The following is a 22,025-nucleotide window of genomic DNA, read 5'->3' as shown; positions in this document are numbered from 1 at the left end:
AGGCTGGAGGAGCCATGTGCCAACTGAGGCACTGATGGATGGTCCCATCAGTGAGTTTCTGTCCCTCCCTGTCTGTCCATTCCTCCCCTTGCTGACGTGTGCAGCTGCTACACACCAGAGATGGGGGGACAAAGGGACTCAGTGAGGCACAGACCCAGCTCCCATATTACTGAGAAGGACACAGGCTGGAAACCCAGGCTCCCATGCCTCTGCTGCATTTCCAACTGCCTCATCACTTCCAGTGAGACTGGAAGAGGCAGGGTGACATTTTGTCCTCATCTCCCAGGTTGTAATGACAGATCTACATGGGAATTTGAATCCCCCTCAGCCTGACCACCTTGGCACACAGGTTTAGACAGCTTCAAGAAGAGGAGATGGAGACAGTCGAAACAGAGAGTGGCACAAGTGAATGGAAGGGGAGGTAGTAACACTACTTAAAAGAAAAAAAAAGTAAAAGGGAGGGTGTATAAAATACTGCAGCCCTAAATGGTAACCTATGCACCAATAATTTATGTCTGCTTTACAGGCTCCATTAGTTTAGCTATCTGTTAAAAACCTCATGTCCCAGCAACTGCTTCTTGCCACAGGGGTTCAGCTGTCTCGGAGCTGCTGCACCAAACACCTGATGGAAGTGGCCCAGGCAGATTTGCAGCTGACCCCGTCTGCAGCTCGGGAGCAACCACACAGCCACCTCCTCCCCTGTCAACTGCAGTCTGAGTCAGGCTGAACCTGCAGTGGGACTGATGCTCAGAATTTGGAGGAAACTGTGGCAATCAGGGAGCATCATCACAAGTCAGCATGGAAAGATGCAGTGAGTGCCTGGTCACACAATACCTGGGCACAGAGCTGATGTGATCAGTCTTGGGCCATCTGAATACTTCACCTGACAGTTTAATGAATGCAATGAGCCTCCCCTGTCTTCATGATCTCCAAGATCTCCCTGTCCCCAGGGACTGTGCCAGTATAAGGGTTTGATCCTGTTTTGCAGTGGGGAACATCACAAACATGATTTGGGGAGACACATGGGTATGAATATGGAACAGAAAATGGTAGAGAAGTTCATGTCCAGACATGGACAACAAAAGCCCACTCAAGATCTGCTCCAGCTGACCTGGAGGACAAGGGAAGACCTGATGATGGGCAGTATGAAATCTCTTACAAGGTGCATGTCACAAATAAAATGTCAGAACTGAAACATGTATAAGAAAAATAAAAAGAACAGCTGAATCTGATCCAAACACCACTGACATCAGGGCAGAGAGCCCTGCAACATCCAGGGGCCTTTGGAGCAAGTTCTTTCAGAGGAACAAATTGAAGTGAACAACTGAAAAAACACCGGAACAACTAGCAATGATTCACTGCAAAATCTGACCATGGAAAGCTGTAGTGAAAAGGCTTATCTAGGAAATGCTGACAAGCAGCGGACTAGGTGAGCCAAACAGTATTTGTGAATTTATTCTACACTGGTATATGAATATTCAATTTGGCTTGAAGTCACTGGAGCAAAATGAGCATTCTGATGCATTTAATTCATTCCAATTTGCCATGTCTTTCTAATTCATAGGTCAATTCACAGAAACTTCAACCTGCAACTATGGCTTCAGAAGAAAATAAAAGTCAGCAATTAATTAAAACAGGTTTGTTATTTGGGAACTTGAGTCATTATGAACCTGGAAATCCAGAATGATCAAGTGAGCTGATTACAGCCAGTACTCGAGGAAGGCAAAGCAGCCGGAATTTCAATCTACTTTTGGAAGTTCTTATTTTTGTAGGTTTTTTTTTTTTTCCTTACATGCATCACAGCAACAACTTGGCAGTTCTGTTTTCCTTATGTTTGTCTACAGAAAATAGCCATACACAGAAAGTGTGTTGCTGACACCTGGCTCCAAGGTGCAGTTAATGACTCAATTTTTATGGTCATCATGCAACAACCAAGCTTGAGAGATACCGTATGCATACCACAGTCCTTGCAAAAAGCCACTCCTAAGTGACAGGGATTCCGAATGTTTCTATTCATTAGATTTGAGAGCAACCCCCTGTACATTCATCTGCACACTCTCTATGGAAGGCTAAATCCACAAACGATACAACGTCTCTGAAACGAGCACAACAGGAGACAGGAAATTTCATGACATTGCCTTTAAAAGCTGTGAAAGGAAGAACCTGCATTTTTACCTCTTGGCCCATTTCCATACTGCAAAGCTTTGTAGACTGAGCTTTGGCATCCACCATGACATTAAACATGGTGCATATTGATTGAGGGACTCGGAAATCTGTTGATCGGCTGGTTTTCTGCAGTTTTACTTCAAACGCAATCCTTGTTCTGTGAAGGAAGGTAGAAAAAGATGTTTCAGTTGCTTTTAAAAATACTAAGACAATAATAATTTGAAACAATATTGAGAGGAGTCTGAGAGCCAGAAAGCTGAATGCTGCTGGGAGTGCCATAGTGCAATTGTTACAAATGTGTTTTTTCTAAAAATGATTTTCCTGTTTAAAAAGAAACCCCCTTTCCAGAATACACATTATTTATAAAGTGTTCAACAGTTTCAGGGAAACTGTGACTCTCTTATGCTTGATAAACAGTGTGATGATGTTACAAACAGCAGTGTCAATGCACACCTTTAATTTGGTTGCATTAGCTGATTGATAACCACACCCTGCTGCACTGAAGCTCCTATTGCTCCCTGGCAGCAATCACAAATAACAGAAACTCCTTCACTGCTTGACTGAAAGGACACTGCCAGATCATTGCATTTATAGTGATATGATAGTATTTGCTCACTGGAAGTTCTTAATCGCCTTGTGAGTTCACAGAAGTGGTTTCCCTGCACCACACACATTCACCAGATTGTATCTGCAAAGCATGCAGAGGCACAGGCATGTGCACATGAACACACCTGCATCACACACCTCCCTGTTCTCCTGAGGTTTCACTGAGATCACATCTGACATCCCTGTCAGTAACAAGCCATGAGACACCAAAACCTTTGTTAGGCCAAAACCTACAAAATCTGATCCTATGTCATATTTTAAATGCCAAGGCATTTGTGAGTCTAACAAGGGAATGCTTTCCAGTGTGGTGGGCATTGCCTTGCCTTTTTTCAGAGCCCCTCTTCATATTCCAGAGGTACTTCACTAATCTAACCTAACACAGAACAATTATCACATCACACAGAATCTGCCAATAAATTAACATAGGAGCTTCAATTTAGAAATAACAAATAATATCAGCTGCAGCTCAGGAATAATTCTGAACTTAAATGATCCCCCAAGGGTTATGCAAATGAAAACTCATTTACGAATGTGAAGCTCCCGTTCTGGGGATCAGATCTGATCTGGTATGTAGGTCCTTCTGCCTGGATTTATTAGTGAACAGGCCTTCCTTGCAAGGGCTGCTTTCCTGACAGCCCTGAAATACAACCCAGTGTGGAAGGCAGAGTGGCTCCTCCATGGATTCAACAGTTCAGAGACAGACGCGAAGAAAAATGTTGTGTCAAACTGAAATTGCTAAAGAAACCTTAGCCAGGCCCTGTTTGCAGGTGATATAAATAGGGAAGGCAGCATATTGGTTTACATCAGCAATGGCATTTGAACTGATTTAATTACCAGTGCCAGATTTAGCCTGGACTCGGGGACTAGAATGTTGATAATTACTGAAAGGACCCAAGGAGACTGGGATTTTCCATCTCCTCATGGAAAGGAGCATGTTCCTACTTACTTATGCTCACAACCATTATATATAGTTGTACCAATACAAGCTGGGCCAGGTTTTTACAGAGGGGCAACACATTTGTAGAAAGGTTGAGGCAAACCAGGGAAAAAAACCACCTGGCTTCCAGGCACACAAGCTCTTCTCTAGATGTACCTGGAAATTTGCTTATTTTTCCCAGTTATCTCAGCTGAGCTAACTTGTTCTGATTTTTACAGATCATTGCAGCTATAACTGTGCTGTAGGGACAGCAAAAGGGCCTTAATTACAAATGAAAAAAAGAAAAAAGAGAAAATAAGTTTTGCTGGTGGTGCTAGAGCTGAGAAGAGAGCAGATCTCCATCACTGGGTTTTCTCCTAAAACACAGTCTGACAACTGAAAGACAACTAAAGCTCAGTGTTTGTGCCAGACACAGGACCAAAGATGGGCTGCTGTAATAAATTGCTCTATGTCAAAGATATTAAATGCAACACATCTCATTGCACTTAAAATGCACTAGGGTTTATTCCAGAATGGTGAGAGAACAAGCCTCGAGCTATCTGCCTTCCTGCCTGCATCTCAGAGATTGAATGTGCCTTCCCCTGTGCTGATACTGCACATCCAGGCTAGTGAGGATTGTACTGAAAATAAATGCTACACTCAGACTTGCAGAGCGGCCAGGAAAGTGTGGTACAGGACAGCCACATCACTCACTGCAGTTAATATTAGCATGTACTGGCTATATTTGGCATCCATTTTTTCTCTGGTTCATCTCTTTGTCTATGAATTTTTGCACAAAGAAATACCAAGTTCATTTTTTCTTCTTGCCTCATTATCTCTGATGCAAATGGACATAAATTGCAGTGGAGAAGTTGGAAATTTAACTTCAATATTTTGCTTTCAAAATGACAGCTGCCAGTATGTCTAAAAGTTGCTTAAAGATATCTCTGTTTTGGAAGATCTGCAGGTAACTATGCTATAATGTGGCTGATGATACAACAGCTTTTCCCAATCAACGGCAGACGTGAAACCTGTGTGCCAAGCAACACATTATCCCACTTTTTAAATAATTTTTTCTTGATTTTTTTTCATGTATCTGTGCTTTTTAGGTGGGTGCTGGGATTTTTCTTATGGCTATACCTTCAGCAGTCAGCATCATCACACCAACCTGCATTTACAAAGATCTGACCTCACGTGCAGCACTGAAAATAAGTAATTTACCTACAAAGCCCAGAAGAATGGGTGATTTATTGCCTTACTGGGAATAAGCACTCAGTCTCAACAGACAAGTGCCTGCTTGGGAGAGTCCACAACTCACAGCAATGGGGTGAATTCCAGTTTTAAGGTGGAATAGCTTTGATTCCTGTGAGAACCATGCCAGGCTCCCTCATGGGCACCCACCTTTTCACACAGGACTCGATCATGTCACTTGCCATCAGCTTCAAGCGCTGCTCCAGGTGTTTCCCAAACTCCTCCTCAGGCCAGTGCAAATCCCGAATGAAGGTCTGTAGGGCATCAAGTTTCCAGAACATATCTTCTGAGGTGCCTGATCCATTGCTGGCAGGGCAAAATGAGAACAAAAGTCAGAAGTGGCATCGGGGTCTTGGCAACCTGATGTGGAGACCATTCCTGCAACAAGTGTAAGGCAGACAGCAGTTTCATACACAGGACAACGCTGGCCATCTCCACCATCAGGATTTTGAGTTTTACCATACAGTTGCCTAATCTACCTTGCTGTCATCACCCACAAAACTTTCCAGACCAGATGAGTAAGACAACATCATGAGTTACACACATTAACGGGAAGAACGTGTGTATGGTAAAAATCAGCCTTAGTTAATAACCACATTAACATATGTGATTATTAAAAATTAAGGCCAGAAATTGTGGGAGAAAATCCTTGATCAATAATAACTGCCATACTAGGCTGTATGCAGTTATTAAGATTTAGGGTTTCATGCAATTCTCCCCCCTCCAAATTATATCTTGAGTTTGCCTTGTCCCCCCAGTGTGGCCCCGTTTCCAGGTAAGGGACAGTGCTAACAAGTGGTGAGCGAGGACACACTTTATCTCTTGAATAGCTGAAAAAAAATTGGGGTAAGTCAATTGAGCTAAGGGTACATCTCATATCCAGGAGTTTCAGCAGGATTTATTGCTGCAGCTTTTTCTTTGCAAAGGCAATTACAGGACAACAAATTTACATTTTTAAAAATTTATTTTGCAACAACTTTGGTCTGCCACAAAATTCTCAATTTCTTCCCCAAGCATATATTCTTGTACCCACACCCCTGCCCAGATGGAAGTCTTTAGTCCTGCAGTGTGTAGCTACACCAGCTCTTTTCACAGTATAATTATATCTCAAACCTCCACTTACAGAATAAAAATACAGGACTGGATTGCACTCTGTTTGTGCACAGAAATTTATGCATCTATAACCCTCTTCTCTCCCTCTCTTCTTCACCCTCACTTTTTTTTTTTTCCAGAACAATTACCAAGGGAGCTTCAAGAGTTTCAACCCCCTCCTCGCATACCACTAATGCTAACACAGTAATTTATAAGATATTTAACACACCATGCATTACCACTTGTGCTGACATCATCTATAGAAACAGATGAGGGAGGGTGTTTCTATTGTGACAGATGCCAGCTGCATTGAGTTAATGCTAGAGGAGCTGGGAACTAATGCAAACAGGGCTACTCCCAGGTGAGAACTGTAGTCCCAACATGCCAGAGGGGTCCTGAGGGAGCCTGGGCTAGCAGAGTCAACAAGATAAAGAATGAACAGTCTTGGTTGTAGGAGAAACGTATCTGACACTAAGCAACAGGTAACATGTCCTTGATGGACGGGAAGGGTGAGTAAAAGGGAACCAGGGAGGTGAAAAGATAAAGAATCAGGCATTTGCTTTTGCCAGGGGACCAATTTGGACAACAGGCTCACATGTTCATCTACCAAGAGTTTTTAGTTCAAACCTGTGCTTGGGTGTAAGCAAGCTTTAACAGTCTAAACCCAGTTTTGGAACTGCATGGATTTACATTTGAAGTGATTTAATGTGTACAAATACAATAATTGGTATTTACTACAGCATATTATGACATGCATTTGGTTTCAAAATTTTTGAAGAATTATTCTCAGTCTTTTTCTCACTTTTGATTAGGGCTCCATCCAAGTAAACAATATATTATATTCATTTCCAAAATGCACTGTTTGGATTTTGCTTGTGAGCACCACAATTACTCTAATCACGCCGGCAGCTTGCAATATACCATTGATGCTCAAGCATTTTCAGAGGGATGATCCAATTTTCTGTCATTACATGATTCTTATCTTTTCAAGGGCAATACCACAAAGCATGCACAGAGCAAGATTAAAACTTTCAAGTACTCTTTACAGACAACTGCCTAAGCTAGCCTTTAAAATAACTATCTTAGCATGAATATGAGTTGTATGGCTTTGAAACATAAACAACCAAGCTAATAGTTTAAAAGGTTTTAAATCTATTTAAAAATATCTCACATCAGTGTTTTCTTTGCTTTCATTCATTACCAGTGCTCTGCAATCCTGCCTGTGCCAGACTAATGGCAGAGGCATTCTGGTGGACTCCAGGTGTAGATGTAATTGAGGGTGTTTCAGTACAAGGGAACAGGAGATTGTGCGGTGAGTTCTTTATTTTATCTATTAAGTGAGAGGACAGAGGTAAAGCACCACAGTGCTGTCTGAGACCAGCCTATGCCAACCCCAAATAACTCTCTAGGACTTTAGAAGGAAAATGGACAAATAGCAGTTCCCATGATAGGACATCTTGGGAGATGAGCTACCTCAAATGATGAGATTTGGGTTGAGCCCACTGGGTACCACCCTCCACAGTGCTCAGTGAGAAATCTCCCGTAAGAGAACTTGCCTAATCCTGAGGAGTGCTGAGGATTTGTGGTATGTTTCCCCTGAGCTTCACACATGCACCCTGGGGACTCTCAGGCAGGAAGCACAGAGCTCAAGGCTCCTACAGAGTGACTGCTTTGACACTATTTTCCAAGCCACGATCTAAAAATTACATTGAAAATCTCTTTCTTTAGTTGGTCATGGCATTATTTGGGCAGTAATGAAGGCTATGGAGCTTTAATTGCTCTCGGGATCATCCCCCAACGTGAAGGAAAACTGTTACAGGGTGCTCCTCTTTCTTAGACTGCTTCACCAAAGTCAAGACAAAAATTATCTGGGAATTGCAGAGCTCACATTAAATAAAATTCATTTTTAGATCTACATCTGGTCCACAGAAATTGGTTGACTGGCATTGAAATTGATTAATCTACTCTTTTGGACAAAACTCTTTGCTGAGACACATAATGTCACATTGTGAGTTCTGTGGTTTGTATGTTATTCAGACCATACCCCATTGTTGACAGCTATTTTGTAAAGCAAGATACTTGCTCAAACTCTCAGTGGGAGTTGAGACAAATTTTCAAGGTTTATACAAAAAAACCCTCAAAATACACATGCCAGAAATTCACTAGTGTCTCATTCAGAAAACATCTAATTAACTGTATCACTCTTTAAAGTTTTATGTAATGCACAGAAACAAACAATACATATCCATGCCAAGATTACTTTAAATTTAAATGAGATCTAATTTGAACTGAATACACACTCAGAATCATAAATAGCAGCCATCCATGACGGTGCAGAAAAGCTAGGCATTTGTGGGATGCCTAGTGGGATGTTAACTGGTAGATTTGGTACTTTAGGGAGATTCACATTTGGTAGATTCACATTGGGCAGATTACTTGTTAAACTCCTGTGGAAGAAACAGACAGAAAGAAAAAATACCATAACAGTGACAATGCCGATGTAGCAGAAGCACATGACACTCAGAAACAAATCTGCAAAGTTCACAGCATGAGGACAGTTAAAAAACTAAAGCAAAACATTTCAGAAAGAAGCATGAGTATGAAAGTTTATGTATTGAGTTTTCAGTCTGCTATAAAATTCAAATTCCTTCAAGAAAAAAGCAAATCGGAATGAAAAGAAGAATTGCAAAGGGAAAAATAGACAGAGAATTTAAACACCTGTGAAAATAACTGCACCTTCAAGTCCTGATACCATTTCAAAGTGCAGAGAGCAGCTTTTCTTCCAAAACATCTCTCTTTTAAGGAAGAGTCTCAGTTCTTGCACACACAGGCTCAATGGAAGTGCTAAACTACGAGATCTGCTAAGGGACTGGAATTTGAAATAATAAAGAGAGAGTCTGGAATTCCAGCCATAAGAGTTTTTCTCACTACCAAGCTCAATGGAGTTGCAATTTTGCTGCAAAAGCTCTCTGTCTTAGACCCTCCACAAATAAAGATGGGCTAATCTGGAGTGATGAGATAGTGAACTACAAGGTTCTTCCTCTGTGAAGACTGTGCCCTGATCCTCCCTTGCATTCCTGGGTGCAAAACAAAGGATTGCCCAGCCCCACTATTTGTGCACTGTGCATAATCTGCACTTTGTAAATGAATCCAGGACTAGTATGTGACTGTTTCATGGCTGAAAGGGGGCCATGAGGTGATTAAGATATTCAAAGGTTAATATAAAGCATGTCTACTTGGGCATCATGACTTCAATCCGTATTTTTAGATGTGTAACTGTTATGCAAATAGAGATCTTTAAAAAGTGGACAGCTGTGTTGATTTAGTGCAAGATTCTCTCCTGGAACAAGGTGCATGTAACAGCACTGCATGCCCAAAGTTTGGAATGCACCCTGACATATTTCACTGTACTAAGTCTCTAGATGTTGCAATTGGTCTAATCCTGTTTTAATGAGTATATCATCACAGTTATATTCCACATGTAAAATTAAAACATCAGGAGATCTGGGAATCAGCAAAACACAGAACTCAATTACCCAACTCACATATTACCTGACTCTCAGAAGAGAGGCCAGTTTCAGAACAATGTCTCATTTCTGCCCTCTCCCAGGAACACTGTCTGACCCCCTGGTACACAACCCACAGGTGGTTTTACAGTCCCATGTGAGGAGCAAAACCAGATGCGTTTTCACCAAACTGTTACTTGGGACTCAGTGAAATGGAATTAGAAATTCAGGAATTTCAGCTTCACCCTGCACTGCTGAAGCTGCTGAAAGCTTTCCTATTGATGCACACAGGCACTGCTTCAGCATCCAAACTTGTCTGCTCTGAGACTGCACCAGGATATGGCACCTTTGGAGGTCTTTCCCATTTCCCTGGATTAAATGAGTTACTTTACAGACATCATTATCTGGCTTCCTGTGAAACTATCAAATTATACACTATGTCTTTCAAGGCATATTAAAATCCTAGTAACTTCCCTGAGACATATTTAGCACTTCATTTCTTACTGCAAGTTTTATATATCAACCCCCAAAGCAGTGGAATTGAGCTGCCTGAATAAATGTTTCCTAACGCATCAGACGATGTGAACCACATCTCTGCAAGAGCTCAGCTTGTCATTGCTGGTGAATGTTAGGGAACAGACTTCATTCTTTGTGAATAAAATCCCTTGTTGAAGAGGAAAATCACAAATCAAAGTTTTTTTCCAGTGAAAAAAGCCTCATCACTATGCTCTGATTTCTAATTATTTCTATGATTTTTAGCAGATTTAAATTCCTGCTATCTGTGTGTTCTCTGTTTCAGGCAAAGAGGAGAATTCACTACTGTCACAAAGCTGTCCATTGTTTCCATTCATACTGTATCTGCTGCTAAGATGATATGACTATTGAATGAGACATAGACTACATAGTGATTGAGAGAGTGTTAAATCTTCAGAAATGGCAGTGCATGTGGTTAGATACTGATATGGAATAAATAAAGAAATAGCAAGAGGTGGACAACATATAAATGTATAAGGAAAAGCAACTTAAATAACTTAGCCAGATGGTAAATACATAAATCAGAGGACCTTTGGTTTTAATATTAAAATTCAAGAAGTGACAGTGTTATATTAATAAAAACACTGTATTAATAAAATATGACTTCTAGAGTAAACAGTATACTATATTCACACGGAAACATATTTCTTTTATACAACACATTATTTTGCTGATGCAAGAATATGTTGCAAGAATAAGTTAGTACTTTTAAAACAAAACAAAACAGCAAAATAATGGAGTATATTATGTTAACATACAGTAACTAATGTAAAAAAAATATTCTCCTGAATTGACATGCACAGTTTTTCAGGTTCAGCTGATCTAATTATCTGACTAACAGTTGCAGTGAGACCTCTAAAAAATGATTAATATTACCAACAAATGTTCCATGAAGCCTGCAATTGTTCAGACCATAAAAATACAGGTCCAAGATGAGAAACGGTTTCTAGAAGCCAGCCATGCCTATTTAATATAGATGGCTAAATATAACCTCAGCCATCAGGCAGGGAATGTGGGCATTTGCATCAACAAGATGAGGGCTGTCTGATTTAAGACGACTCAGCTTCAGGACTGGATCCTGATACGATTGATGAGAGACACAAGCTCTGGAGCTGCACTGCTTGTTTTCCTGGTGTCTTCTGCTTCAGCCCTGTTTGTGTGTGTGAGCTGTGGAAATGCCCTCACCTGGACTGTCTGCTGGGAAGTTCTCAGTGCAAACAGACTGGCAGTGCACCCCTGCACACCCTCCCAGCGCTCACACTGTACCGCAGCACTGGATGGAGCACGTCCAGTTGCACCGCGACTGCTCCCATAGTGAAAGGAGGGCAGAAAAATCACAGTATTTTTACTGAGCTGTCTCCTGGCTTAAGAATAGAGCTGAACGAGACCCTTGGCCACACCTAAATGCTCAGTTCCTACAGGATGCCTGAAATGATTTAGTGATGGAGGACGCAAATGCCTGTTTCTTCCATCACTATAAACACTTGAAACCTCACTGTCGAGGCTGAGCAAATGCTCAAGAGCAAATCTTTTCACAAAAGCCTTGATGTGAAGCAAAGAGCTTGGTAGTGAAGTAGGCAGTCAAATCTGTGCTCTTCCTGACTGACACCCAGAATAGTAACAAAAATACTCACTTTCACTACAGCGGTGCTTCTTTTAAGGGGAAACATTTTTCACTATCATTCTGTAGTTGTACAACCTTATAAAATGATTAGTATAATCATATTGTTCAAGTTCTGACATTTATATTAATGATACATTTATAAATAGTCTGCAAAGGGTTAGTGAGCAATTAATAGATGCTAAAGCCAGGACTACAGAGTGGTAGAGAGCCCTGGGTCAATGAGTAATGTCCTAGTCAAGCCATTGAAATTGGTTGTCATTGCATGAGCTTTAGCATTTGCTCAAAAAGATCTTTCAACACAGACACACACACAGAGACACACACACATACGTGTCAGCTGGCTGCGAGATAAATCAGCACTCTCCGAGAAGCTAGCATGAAAAAAACCCCATTGCAAACCCTACTTTTCCAAGACCTCTCAACTCACCAGAGAACAGACCTACTCTGCATCCTGCATACTTGGATGACTGTGCGAAGGACAAGTGTTCCACATTTCTCTGCGTGGATTCACACAAGCGCACCAGCTGCTCTAGCTATAGGGCACGGACCCCCTGCAAATTCAGCAGCTCTGCAGAGGCAGATTACAGAGCCCTCATGAGCACACAACGTCCATGCTTTCCCCCCACCATTTTTTTCAATACTTAACAGTATCTCTCTCTCACTGTGATTTCTATACCTAACTCCTCAGAGCATAAGGTGCAGAGTATTCAGCAATGAAAATAGAAGAAATACATGCTTGCAAACTGCCATCTGGTCAGGTTATGGAGGGCTACATATTTCAGCCTTGACTGCAAACACAAGTACAGAGAAACCCTTTCAAAAGATTCTGTGTTGTGGAATAATTTCTTGGTTAAGAGGAGATAATGAGATTTCCTTCTCATAATGCACTGTAGAGATCCAGGACAACAAGAAACCTGGTAGAACGGCCAGCTTTGATGATCTGTCTTTGCTGGCCAACTTGAAGGTCTATCTCCAAAGTAGAGGAAAGCTGTGGAAGAACATTCTGCAGTGTTCCCGATTTCCAAAAAAGCTCTGCTGGAGAGGTGTCAATAGAAGGTCACAATTTGGTTGGGAATTGGCTGCTCCGAACTATTTGAGAATCCATGGCCACAAATTCAACTGTGCTACAGTATGGATATGTGGGGTGAGAAGAGAGTAGATACAGGAGGGCAAGTCAAACAGAATAAGTCTCTAACCTGAATTTTTCTGCAAGTTCCCTGTCGATCAGACAAAGAGGAGCAGGTGGTCTGCCCAGGAGGCAAAGATGAAGATGCCTTAACATTTAGTTCTGAACAGCACATGAAAAATGTCATAAGATCCTAAGAATGACACTCCTTTTTTCCTTTGCACTGTATGTGCCACCCTCTGGCACTCACTGGTGCCTCCCTTCACCGGGCCACATCACGTTGAGCCAGCTTTGCAACTCACACTTTTGTGTGCGAGACATAAGAACAAAATATCAACACGTGAAAAAAAAACCATGGTGCATCTTTTCACCAGATGGACAGAAGCTTCTCATGGAAAGCACCCACTTTCCTGCTGGAAGAAATCTTTTATATACCCAAGTCTATAAGAGAAAGAGTCCATCCTGGGCTTTTGGTGGGAGATGCAATGCTCAAAGCACACTGTAACTAGAACTCCAGAAGGGAATAACCATCACAAGAGAACTAAGAAAAGATCTTTTATAACTATCAGAGATAACTTGGAAATGATAGATGCTGGCATACCCAGGGACAAAGCATTTTGACAGGCAAGCAGCACATCCAAGTACTTATGGACATCTATAGTTAACTCCTTGAAGTCATTAACAAGCAAAAAGATGACAGGTTCTGATAAAAGAAAAAAAAAAACAGAATGATTTGTTTATTGAATGCTTGACCCAGGTGGACAGGTACACAGAGTTAACTGCCTCTGTTTCATAACAGACAAGGAAATACATATTTTTTACTAAAGCAGAGCTCTGAAACTGAAGTTAATGCTAACTTCGAAGTGCAATTCTGCTTGAAGGAGTGGCTGTAAAAATGGCATTCTCCTACTCGAAAGATCTATTTCTTGTATGTTTTCTGGGTCACATCTGCTTATTTGAAACAAGATTTTTTAGGATCTTTAATCCTGTTAGCCTGCAGACCAAAGACAGCAAATGGAAAGTGAGAGAGGCTCCTGAATGCCAGCCACTTAACCCCACTCAAAACAGAGGGGATGATCAGGTGTCAAGAAAAAGCCCGAGATTTGGCAGGCAGAATCCTTACGGATGCTGAGGATGCACAAGAAAGAAAGGAAAAAACCTGGGTACTCAGACTCCAGGTTGCATATGGGAGGCTGGCTGCTGAACAAAATCTCTTTTCCTTGTAAACGGAACATATTTGGTGTGAAAAGCCCTGAAAGACCACACGTTCTTTTATACAGCAACCTCTGAGAGTGCGGTGCCATTTCACTTTCCTCAGAGAATGACAAAAAAAGCAAGGAAAAGAGTCTCTCCAGAGGTCACCTGGTCCCAGTTAATGGTCTGAGGCACTGCCAGACTCATGTCACTTGCAAAGGGTCCATCTTTCTCTTTTAGTATCTTTATTAGAAGGAAAAGTTAGCTATTTCCATTTGTAGGATCTGACTTGGCTTTATAGAGCAAGCATGACAGGGTTCAGCAATGCTTCAAAACCTGTGAAACAACAACAGTAATCCAAAGCACATGTCACATTTTTATCATTCACCAGCTCTTGAGTTCAATTTGGGTTTTTCTCAGGCTCCCAGTTTCTTGCTGGTAAACTCCTAGCTTTCCAAATGTAAGAAATCATTATGCTTGAGTCATCTTGCCCATGTTTCACTTTGGTTTCTGCACGTCTAATCCTACAGGCAGAGGAGCTGGGACTGGCAGAGCTGCCCTGGACATGGGGACATGTGCAGCCACCAGCCATGGGGCTGATGCCAGAGGCGCACACTGCAGTATCCCCCCCACAGGGTGGGTGGAAAAAATGAGTGTTGAGAATAAATACAGCAATGACTCACAGGGGTTATAGGGCTGGAACTGAACACAGTGAAGCGAGATTTTTTTGTTCTGAAAAGGAGCTATGTGAGTTCAAAAGCAGCATTGGAAAAGGCCTTTTAGAATGGGTTCCAAAAAGCCATGGCAGTTAAGAAGGTTTTCCCATTTTCATGCTTCCCTGTTCAAAGGTACACGGTTCAAACTGAGGCAGCGATGCATTTCAAAAAGCCAATACCATTTCCCTCATTAACCTGAAAATCCTGAAGAGATCAGGCCTCCTATTTACAGCATTAAACTAGAACTTTTAAAGCATTTTCTGCATGTCCAGTCTAACGTTTGCTAATTCACCTCTATATGAATCTCCATCCATTTGCACCCAAATTCCGATTGTATCAAAGGAGGTTTCCTTACTTTACTGGCTCCCATGACTCCCGCTCAAAGCCCCTGTGAATTGACTGTGCAATTGAGGACTCCATCAGATCGACATATCTAACAACAAGTGGAGCAAACAGGTCTTGGAGGTGTTTGTGGAATTTTCCATTGCACAAATTATCTAGAATAGATAAATAAAAGTATAGTAAGGCACTACTGTTACTACAACCTCTGTAACAAACAACAGCATGGCACTTCATCAAACAATGAATTTGTCAGTGAACAGGAAAACTTCAAGAACATAACAGGAGCCAGAGTTCATGACACAGACAGCAGGAATGACTTCTAACTCCAAACAAATAAACAGACAATGAACCTTCTTTTCTATTAATGTCAAACTTACAAATACATTATCACTTCCTGTGAATAAAACCAGTGTAAGAAACGCAGCATGGCAAACATTATGGCTTTAGCAGGTGGGAAAATAATTTCTTCTTTGGTTGCTCAGTACCATGATGCTGGAGCTTGCTTTCTAAGGATGAGTCCCTGGCTTTTTTCACATAGTCTTAGAAAGCTAGCTGGGGTCCTGGTCTAGGACCTAGCTAAGGCAATGCCAATTTTGCCACCAGCTCCCCAGGGAGGTTTGGACTACCCAGGAAAGTGCCAAATTCAAAACATGGGTTTTGAAAGCATGGGCCCAAGTGCTTTGGAGAATTGTCTTATTTCACAAAGCACTATTCTTCTGAACTACTTCTGCTTCCGTTTATTCTAGTATATTCCTTCCTTCAATAAAATCTTAAAGCAAGGACTGGCTTACTCCATGCTAAATAAATGCAGTACACACGTTTAAAACAATACACACATTTAATGACAGATATAGGGTACCTAATTCCCTGCTTATCAGGCAGCCATTACCAAGAGACTTGAGAAGATGAAGCAAAATAAAATTCAACTTCCCACCTTTGACTTCAGTGATTTAAGGGGTGTGCTTTTTTCTAGTAGCAATGCAATAAAAGCTGGTGCTAAAGGAGTTTGTAAATCTGTAAATCTCCACCCATCTCAGTTCTCAGTGCAGCAAGAAGAGGCTGAAAGCATGATCAGTAACCTGAGCAGCCCACTGGAAAGGGAATGATCAGAATGCAGAATACATACAGTCACTACGGAGGGAATCGTTAATGAGCTGAAAGAGCGGGAAGCTGTCCCAGGTGTCTGGGGGCTGCACCTCTAGCGCTGCGTCCATATCCACCGCAAACAGCGACAGGAACGTCTCCGCGTGCTCTACCATCAGGTCTGACCACCAAGCAAAGGCCTTCAGAGTTGGCAGAAAAAGATAATAAAGATGTGTATTAGTTCTAATAAAGCGCAGGGAAAGATGTTAGGCCACAAATCTTAAAAAAAAAAAAAAAAAAAAGCATCTCATGGAAACTATCTTTATTGTAAAGAGAACAGTGCTTTGAGTGCTAGCCTGCACGGGCAGTGCTAATCACAGAATTAGGCACCGCTGTTCTAACACAAAGCTTTCTTGTAGAGGGTCTCTTCAGAGCTCCACTGTAAAGGCATGCAGCTGTAACATAGCAGAGAAGGTTTCATCTGTTCAATTTACAATAAATGACTTCATTAATGATGCTAATTATCAGGAAAAAAAAATCAACTAATTCTTATTTCTAAAGTACAGAAATTTGGGAGTTTCTTCACTGTGCTTGTGGGTTTTCTGACGTGTTTTTCAATACCTTAAATTCTACTTGGATTCAATACTTGCGTTTGTCTTGAAAAACTAGAAGCCTGAGACATTAAACTCTGCCCTAAATCATTCACACCCTGTTTTCAAGATATTTCAAACATTACCAGTAAAAGTTATTACAGCACTGTTCATTTTACATCATTATCTAACACTACCACCTTCATGATGCTGCTGATTAGGAACCCATTACAAAGCTCTACTATCAACATGCCAAGGTAAAAAAAAAAAAAAATCTACAGCAAGCCTATATTTTCACAGAGGCAGGAAAAACATATGTCTAAACTTGAAAACCAAAAAGTATCAGTGAGGTAACTCATTCTCATGCACATGGGTCCTTAAAATTCGCTGTGCGGGCTCTCTGAGGTGGCATTCACATCATACATGGCTCAGATGTGAATGCTGCAAATGCATGCATGCGTGTTCAGTAGTCACTTCTGGCTGGGAACATGCAATATGAGAAGAGCTGTCCACAGGACCATGTGCTGTCATTTGGAAGTGATAGGAAATTACTCAGTGACTTAAAGGAGCTCAGGAACAGCTTTGCGGCACTTGGCAAGAAAAAGAAACCTTTAGCTTGAGCACAAGAGTGGAGATGAAACTGAAGGCATTGGGAATGGAGGAATCAGTTTGAAGAGGAATTGCCAGTCAGGGAGGGGCATTTTTTGCATGTTTTAGCAGACATGAATAAGCAGAATGGGCTTTCACTCAGGGCTCAGTTCTGATTCACTGATGTGCACAGCACAATTCCAGCTACTGGTGCACCTGGTCATGGAGAGGGAACAGCACCTCCAAAACAAGTTACTGCCATAATTTTTCCTGTTTTGGCTCAGCTTCTCAGCTGCCAGTGATAGTGGCAGGGGGTCTTTGGAACTATTTCCACTCCTTCAATCCTTTAAAATATAAAGCAGACTGACACTGCCCTGCTGTTATTCCATGAGTTGATACAAAATGGATGTGAAGGCATGGATAGATTGGGCACTGTACTCAGCATTCTCTTCCCAGAGCACATCCAAGATGTAAAACAAAGAACCAAAATAACCACATGACCCTTAAACTAATCTTAATGTTGGGCCTGCCTTACAATGGGGGTGAAGATGAAGGCACAGCTTCAGTGTCTGCCCATGCCTGAAGCAGCAACACCAGCAGGTGAGTGTCCCAGTGGTCATGGCATGGGGACAAGGTGGCTACAGCAGAGTCCTTTGTCTGCAGGCTGTCCTCAGCTTCAGGCCCATGGAGGAAGCTGCCCAGCTCTGCTGCAGCATCTCCTGCTTGGGGATGCTCAGGGTACAGTGGTAGTGGTGACAGTGGCCCTGGGTGCCTGCAGAGCTGTCACTCTGGGAAAGTCAAACCAAGGTGAGGGAGCCTGTGTGGGGCTGAGGTGTGGGGCAGTGCTCTTCAGCACTTCTCCACCTTTGGTGCTGGTGTCCAGCCAGGCACAGGGCTGGATGGCGGTGAGGGCCATGCTGGGAGGCATCAAATCTCTGAGAGACCATGGAAGAACCAAAACCATCAAGAGGCAGGTGTGCTCCAACCTGCTCACGAAGGTGGGTGGGAAAGGAGCCCTGCTGAGCAGTGGGGCTGTGCAGGGTCCTCTTGTCTCAGCAAGGCCTGGCTGTGGTTTTCAGGGGGGCTGTGGGAGCTGTCCTTGCTCTCATGTGGTTTCTCTGGCTGTGCCTCTGCCTGCCCAGAGCCTGCCATGCTGGCACCCACCCAACACTGCCCTGGGTCTGCGGGCATGGAGTGACCCCTACGATGGCAACCGGCATTTGGGGGGAAGGGAAAAGAGGGGAGGCCAAAGAACATTTTCTGCAACAAATCCCAATATAAACACTTCAGAGTCCTGCAATAAGAACCTGCTTTCATGAAAAAGGAAAAAAAGAGCTATTTTAAAAAAAGAAAAGCATATGATCATTGGTGGAAAAAAATTATGCCCAAATCAGTAGCAGTTTTCCTTTTGCTTGAAAAGTCAAATTTTAACTCCGTAATTCTCAAACTTCTGTCAGGATCCTCAACCTCCTCCCTAATTTCTGTAAGTAGGATTGGTAACACCATACTTAGAAAACCTTTTTCAAGATGGTAAAATTTCATTTATTTACCATCTACTTACCTGCTTTGCTTAAATAATAATGTAAAGGGGTAAAAAGTGTGCTTTCTAGCCAAACACACCTATTACTGTATATTTTACACATGGATACACATGTATATATGTATGACCTCAAGGAGTTAAGATACATATATACATATACACATATGTATACATAGAGAGAGAAAACACAAATTTAAAAACAGGTGAATGGCATTGCCCCTGGCATTTCTCATCAGTCATCCAGAGGAAGGGAAAGGGAGCTAGGAGACATCTGATGGGAGAGATGATAGAATGCCAGAGACCTCCTGCTCCCAGATTACAGACATAGGCACACAGATTCTGCTATTTCTGCCTGTGCTGTGTTGCTTCCCTCTCATGGGTAAGACAAACCCGACTGACTAAACACGATACTCCTCTTGTAATGGTTTTTGAACATGCTCTGAGTATTATTTTCTACATTTTCATTAGGGAGTCTGCCTGGATGTCCACATGGGGAAAAAAGGGGCATATGTTAATTGCAAAAACTATTGCTTTTCAGTTAAGTAAGGCATTTCTGCAGTAAGCAGTGCAATTTTCTACTGAATAACCGAAGTAGACCAAAGAGTCACACCTCACAGGTCAAGCCTTCTCCAGGTGAGTGACAACATATAAAAAAAGTCACCTGGAATTATACAGGGGGAAAAATAAAGTGTAATACCTCAGCAACGCTCATTGCACAGTGACAGTATAATGTAGCTACAACACATAATAAAAATCAGTGATAAACCACCCAGCCTCTTCTCTCCCTTCCCTGGGTGCAATTCAAAGTGTGCAGAGAGCTGGCCAGCTGCCTGTGCACTGCTGAAATGCCACAGCCACCCTCAGGACAGGGATTCAAAATGCACTGAGAGTGTGCTGGGCTTCTGGAGAGAGATGGATTTCATGCTTCCAAGTCCCCGTTCAGAACAAGGGATGGGGATGCCTCCTATCTGTCTTGGCATTAACCTTCTGTCTCTAATCAAAACCTTGTGACACAAAAGATGCTGGAGAACAGTTCTGAGCCTTCCTCATCATGTGAGGATCCTGGCAGCATGGCTGGCTGATCGTGACTGGTCCTGCAACTGCTTCCTCTTTTCAAAATAAGCTGTGTTTTAAAAAACAGCTCCTTCCCAGCTGGTTGTACATCCAGCCTGTGCTGGTGAGGAGTGGAATAGAACAGTTTTTGCACAAGCATAGTGCTCTCAAGCACCCCTTGCTTTAGTAAAAAGGAGGTTTATTTCACTCTTCACCCCATATATTCTCTCTCTACATATAAATACTGTATATCCAGTACAAGGCACATACAGACAAAACCAGAGGAAGACCACTACCATTCTAGGCACTCGTGTAGTACTTAGTCCATCTCCACCACAGTGTACTAGAGGTGGGGTGAATGCAAACGACAGGTAACAACAGGCTGAGGAGCGAGTCCAGGCAGGTAGGGTTGTGTTGGGATGTAACTGCAGCGCTCGTAAAATATACCCATTGCTGCATGCATGGACTGGACTGCTATGCCACATTTACCCTCCTGTGTCAGGCCACCAGCTCTGCCAGCAGCCGACCCAAAGTTGCTGTTACATTCCTCGGTCAAAGTTACGGAAGCGAGGGCAACCAGGGTAAAATCCCAGTAGGAAACATGGCACTGAGAGGGCATGCACGGAATATGACAGGAGTGACTCGTTTCATTCGGTTTAGTCACATACCTCTTTCCCCTGCCAGGATCATCCAAGATTGAATGAACAGTAGAAAAACAGGGAGGAAATTTAAATATGTAATCAGGCGTTAGTTGGGTTTTGTGGATTGCTGTGTATTATCAATAAGTAAAACTATACTGCATATTTAATACACACTGGAATGATTTTTAGGTGATTGTGAAATTATTTATCAAATGCTCTTAATGAAACATACTGTGAGTATATCTATATATATACCAATGGGAAGGAAAAGAGAAAATAGTGAAAGAGTGCAACAATACCTACAGTCATAAACAATAACTGTTCACTCCGAATTTTAAAATTATTAACTTTTCAATACGCATTCAAGAGCACCAGATTTACAGAGAACTCAAGGTTCAATCCTGCAAATACTTACATGGGTATGCAACATCACCTGCTCAGGGAGAAATGTCCTGACGTGCTGCGAGCCGGACTACAGCCAGCCATGCCAGCTGCCTGTGGGACCAAATGTTTCCAGGATCAAGCCTCACGATTTTTGTATATCTGACTATGACATGGTTTCAGTGGTTTTAATACACAAATCTTTCTGTTAAGGTGCTTCAAAGAGTTAGGAGTGGTTGTATTAGGCTTTAGATAACCCAGACAATGAGTAACAGAGCATAGTTCATCCTAACCTCTGTGACTAGTCATTGAGGTATTACCAATAAACCAAGGCAGAAGAGGCCAACAGGAAACCAGGTGAGTTAATCATGTACTGGAGAGGCCCAGGGGGATCCCTGGAAACAACCTGGATTCTCAGAAAGGGGCAGAAAGGAGAATGGCTCTGTTTTGTTGCAGTTTTCCTTGCTCCCTCCGGACAGCAGGAGCAGCAGCTGCGGCAGGGACCCCGCTCATGCTGGCTGGGGGCACACAGCACAGCTCAGGATTTGGAAATACAACCTTTCTGGAAAGTGGATGGGCTTGCTCTTGCAGGTAGTTGGTGGTGAATATTTTGGCCAGACTGGCCCTGTCAGAAAGGCTGCAGACTGACATCAAGGAGAGCACAACTCAGTTAATTCACCCTTTAGCCCTCCCTCCCCTCTGCAAACACATTCCTCCTGAAATGCACCTTGCCTCCATCGTACTCCAGTGTACTTCCAGCTTTTAAAAAAGATAACCAGCACCAGCTGGGCAGACATCACACAAATATACAAAGCCCCCACCGGATCCTGTGGGAGACCTGTGGGGACACGACCTCACCGGGGACACTGCTCACCTCTGCGTGGTGCTCTTCGTTTTGCTGTAGGACTTCAATTACCAACTCTGCCAGACGTATTGTGTCTTCTAACTTTTTAGCTGGTGTGACTAACCGGCCTACATTCTCTGTAGTACAAGAACTCAAGTTAAAAGGAAGGCAGGGTGAAAAGCTAGACGAACAGTGAGTTATTTTAGAGGTTAAAAAAAAATCCCATAATATT

At 42.4% G+C, this 22,025-nt stretch overlaps 1 protein-coding gene across 15 annotated transcripts in view; it reads right to left on the bottom strand.

Moving 5' to 3' along the window:
- CADPS (calcium dependent secretion activator) overlaps window positions 1–22,025 on the bottom strand; it is a 202,927-nt gene that overhangs the window by 33,770 nt on the left and 147,132 nt on the right. For 8 of the 15 annotated variants that reach the window (XM_074550466.1, XM_074550467.1, XM_074550468.1 and 5 more), the window contains 6 exons: window positions 21,824–21,930; window positions 16,200–16,356; window positions 15,087–15,228; window positions 8,332–8,478; window positions 5,090–5,245; window positions 2,176–2,323 (listed from right to left, as the gene is read on the bottom strand). In XM_074550466.1, the coding sequence (XP_074406567.1) occupies window positions 2,176–2,323; window positions 5,090–5,245; window positions 8,332–8,478; window positions 15,087–15,228; window positions 16,200–16,356; window positions 21,824–21,930 (857 nt within the window). The remainder of the gene's footprint in view (window positions 1–2,175; window positions 2,324–5,089; window positions 5,246–8,331; window positions 8,479–15,086; window positions 15,229–16,199; window positions 16,357–21,823; window positions 21,931–22,025) is intronic. The other 7 variants (XM_074550477.1, XM_074550473.1, XM_074550476.1 and 4 more) reach the window with 1 other exon arrangement.

This window comes from Zonotrichia albicollis, chromosome 12 (assembly GCF_047830755.1).
Source record: "Zonotrichia albicollis isolate bZonAlb1 chromosome 12, bZonAlb1.hap1, whole genome shotgun sequence".
Lineage (NCBI taxonomy): Eukaryota > Metazoa > Chordata > Aves > Passeriformes > Passerellidae > Zonotrichia > Zonotrichia albicollis.
This window is presented reverse-complemented; position numbering and strand designations above follow the sequence as displayed.